The sequence below is a fragment of the Microtus ochrogaster genome, chromosome 6 (assembly GCF_000317375.1).
Source record: "Microtus ochrogaster isolate Prairie Vole_2 chromosome 6, MicOch1.0, whole genome shotgun sequence".
Lineage (NCBI taxonomy): Eukaryota > Metazoa > Chordata > Mammalia > Rodentia > Cricetidae > Microtus > Microtus ochrogaster.
In genome coordinates, this window is record NC_022013.1 from 64,770,819 (window position 1) to 64,774,370 (window position 3,552).

At 41.4% G+C, this 3,552-nt stretch overlaps 1 protein-coding gene across 1 annotated transcript in view; it reads left to right on the forward strand.

The window, feature by feature from the left end:
- LOC101983038 (double homeobox protein 4C-like) overlaps nucleotides 1–3,552 on the forward strand; it is a 38,861-nt gene that overhangs the window by 34,496 nt on the left and 813 nt on the right. Inside the window, exons 2-3 of the mRNA XM_005348716.3 lie at nucleotides 1,514–1,607; nucleotides 2,119–2,264. Coding sequence (XP_005348773.1) covers nucleotides 1,514–1,607; nucleotides 2,119–2,264 — 240 coding nt within the window. The remainder of the gene's footprint in view (nucleotides 1–1,513; nucleotides 1,608–2,118; nucleotides 2,265–3,552) is intronic.

A 3,552-nucleotide genomic window follows, 5' to 3' on the forward strand; every position in this document is an offset into this window, starting at 1 on the left:
AGTGCTGGGATTAAAGGCGTGCGCCACCACCGCCTGGCTTTCCTTCTTCTTCTTGTTCCCTCTCTTCTCCCTCCTTCTTTTATAATCTCAAATGCCCTTTACATTTGGCATTTACAAAAGCTTTGTGTAAAATTCTATATGGTTTATTTTAATAAAATTGCTGATGTGATAGACAAAGGTGAACTAGAGTAGTACGTTGTATAATTTTATCAAGTGGATTGGTATTTAAACCAGTGAAGAAAAACTTTTAGAGGTGAGAAAATTAGTTCAGGTTTTTATACTTGATGAATAATCATTTGATATAATGACTTGACTCTTTGGGAATCCTGGAGAAAGGAAAATTTTCTTATGTCCTGATAAACTATCCAGGTATGGGAGATGGTTGGCACAAATAATGCTAATGAAATTGTTCCATGTGGCCACACCTGGTGCCTGGGTACCCAAGAGACTCGAACTGATGGAAAAGTTCCGAACCTTGCGGGGTGTTGGTGGCTCCTGAGAACGTTTATACCTACTCATTAGTTGGAAGCGTCCAGCTGTTCATAAGGCTTTAATTTGAAAACTTATTTTCAATGCTGAATCTGGAAAACATGAGGAGTTTTGAGAACAAAACTTGAAATTGGTGTTTTAGGATTGCAAGGCCTATGCCTAACAACTCAGCTGATAGTGGTTGTCATAAGGCTGTAAATGCTAGAGTGAATTATCAGTCCAAAGAAAATACTCAGAAATAACTAAAACACCAGCAACAACCCCACCCAAGAAAACAAGAAAACCAAAAACCCACAGTTCTCCTTCGAGAGAACAAGTGTAAATAAATTTAATTGTAGCAGTGAATATGGCTTTTTAAACTTACCTTTATTATTTTAAGTATGTATGTATCTGTGAGCTGTGTTTACTGGGGGTTGGGAACCACCTGATGTGGCTGGGAATTGAACTCAGGTCCTCTGGAAGAGTATTATGTGCCTGTGCTCTTAGCTGCTGAGTCATCTCTCCAGACTGTGGAAACAGTTTTAAAACTAGATGTTGGCATCCCTGGGCGTCTCCTTATTTCTGGCTTCCCATGGAGTGAAATAGTGTAAGCTGTAATCAGAAATTAGTGTCAATTCTGCCTTTTTATTTAAGGGAATTATTTTCAAAGATTAAGTCTATATGTATTGTACATTGTGAAATGATATTTGCTCAAAAGAGGGGCCAAGAAATTAGCATTGAAAACATTACGCACTTAACAAGGATGAAGTGTGTGTGCGTGTGTGTGCGTGTGTGTGCGTGTGTGTGTGTGTGTGTGTGTGCGCACAGTAGGGGGTTGGGGGAGCAGGAGAGAGAATGAGTGGAATTTCCTGTTGGTGTCTTAGATAAACATAGCAATATGAATAACTGAATTCTACCCTTCTCTTATGGACATGGTCTCCAGGGAAGATGCCCAATCAGTTTGTTTAGTTGACATTTGCAGTGATCTAGACTGAGCTTCATCCTGTGTTCTTTCTCTTCATTTTCTCCCCCCCTCCCCCAACAGACTTGGTTTCAGAAGAACAGAAAAATAAAGAAACAAGTGGAGTTTGAATGTTGCTTTGAAGAAAGCCAAGCCCAGGGAAAGGATAAACCTAAAGGTAAGACCCACGAGTTCAAATACAACCTCTTCTTTGATTTCCTTGGGAATGTAAAGAACTGTGTGCTATGGGGAAATATTCTATAGAGAAAGCTTAGACCAGGGACCTATCGTATTCTGAGCATGCTAGGGTCAGAGATACAAATATTATCTCACTAGGGTAGTAACTGTAATCCCAACCTTGGGAGGTGAAAGATAGGGGATCAAGAAAACCCAGGGTAATCTCTGGTTACTTAGAGAGTCTGAGTCTAGCCTGGGCTACAGAAATGGGTCTCTTAGCAAGAAAAGCTTCCCTTTCCTTGTTTCTGTTGCTGTTTGGTGATGCTGTATCTGTCACCTCTGGGGGTTCATCTCAGGGACAAGATAGATTAAAGAGTTCTTTGGTAGTATAAGGTGGAGCATATTCCAAGAGTAAAAGTAGTGAGAACAATATTCAAAATGTTGCTTTTTTTTTCAAGTTTGAATGTGAAAACTGATTTGCAAACCCTGTTGTGTGCCTATGATTTCAGTAGTTAAAGAAGCTGGGAGGAGACGGACACGTTTCTCAAACTTTCAGACTGATATTCTAATTGAAGCTTTTGAGAAGAATCGATTCCCTGGGATTGTTACCAGGGAAAAACTGGCTCAACAAACAGGCATCCCGGAATCCAGAATTCATGTATGTCGCACAGGGTCTTTGTCTCTGGCTGTCATTTGTCCTATGCAAGCTGTTGCTGGACTGGGGTTGTCCCCTCTGTTCTAGGTATGAGATGTAGACACTCTGAAAAACAGCTCAGAGCTGTGGGAGCATAGGAAATAAGCAATAACTATTAGCTGTGTGGTGGTGGTGCACACCTTTAATCCCAGTGCTTGGGAGGCAGAAGCAGGTGGATCTCTGAGTTTGAGGCCAGCCTGTTCTACAAATTGAGTTCCAGGACAGCCAGGACTGTTACACTGAGAAACCCTGTTTCAAAAACCCAGGGAAAGAAGAAAGGAATGGAGTAAGAGAGGGAAGGAGGGAGGGAAGGAGGGAGAGAGGGAGGGAGGGTGGAAGGAAATGAAGGTGGGAGGGAAGGAGGGAGAGAGAAAAGTGAAAACAGCTAGGTGAGATTGGGAAAGCTGGAAAAAGTCACACTTGTTTTGAGAATGCAATCTTTGTTAGTGTTTCTAATCCTCAGAAATACTGAAAATTCAGTACCAGAGGATAAGGGTGTTGTCCTGTGTATTAGGGTGTCAGTTAGCATCCAGACCCTCTGTGCGTGGGATGTCTGCATGCTTAGCTTTCAGCTCATCTCTTCTTGTATCCTGATAAATTTAGAACATTGCCTGCATTGTTTGAAAATCCCCGCTCTTTGTATATTATGGAGATTGATAAGCGTGCTTCTAAAGTATGTCCTTAGACAATCCTACCATGCCCTCTGGAAGTTCCATTTTCTTAGATGCTCCTTGGTGAGCAGAAATTCATCCTGCTTTTGAGAACTTGTTTCCTTAATCAGGGCTGGGAACCAAAGGGGGTGGATTCTAAATCTATGTTTTCAACCATAGTGTTATTTTTACCCATGGCCATGTGCCATGATTTACTTAATCTTGATTGTCAATGTAATGGGATTGAGAAACACTGAAGATTAGTGAAGCTCATCTCCCCGTGTGTTAGTGAGATGAGGCATTCCCAGAGCACATTAGAGCAGAAGACCTCTGAGCTGATCACTGCAAAGAATCTATTCGAAATATTAATGGATTGTTGGGACATGGTAGAAATATGGAATGGGGGGGTCTAGTTGGAGGAAATGAAGTACCAAGAGCCTACATTTGAAAGGTATGGTCCTTGTCACTGTTATTATTCTGCTTAGCAAATGGTAAGAAACAGGTGGAATTACTTTTGTTATTAAAGACTCTCTCTCTCTCTCTCTCTCTCTCTCTCTCTCTCTCTCTCTCTCTCTCTCTGTGTGTGTGTGTGTGTGTGTGTG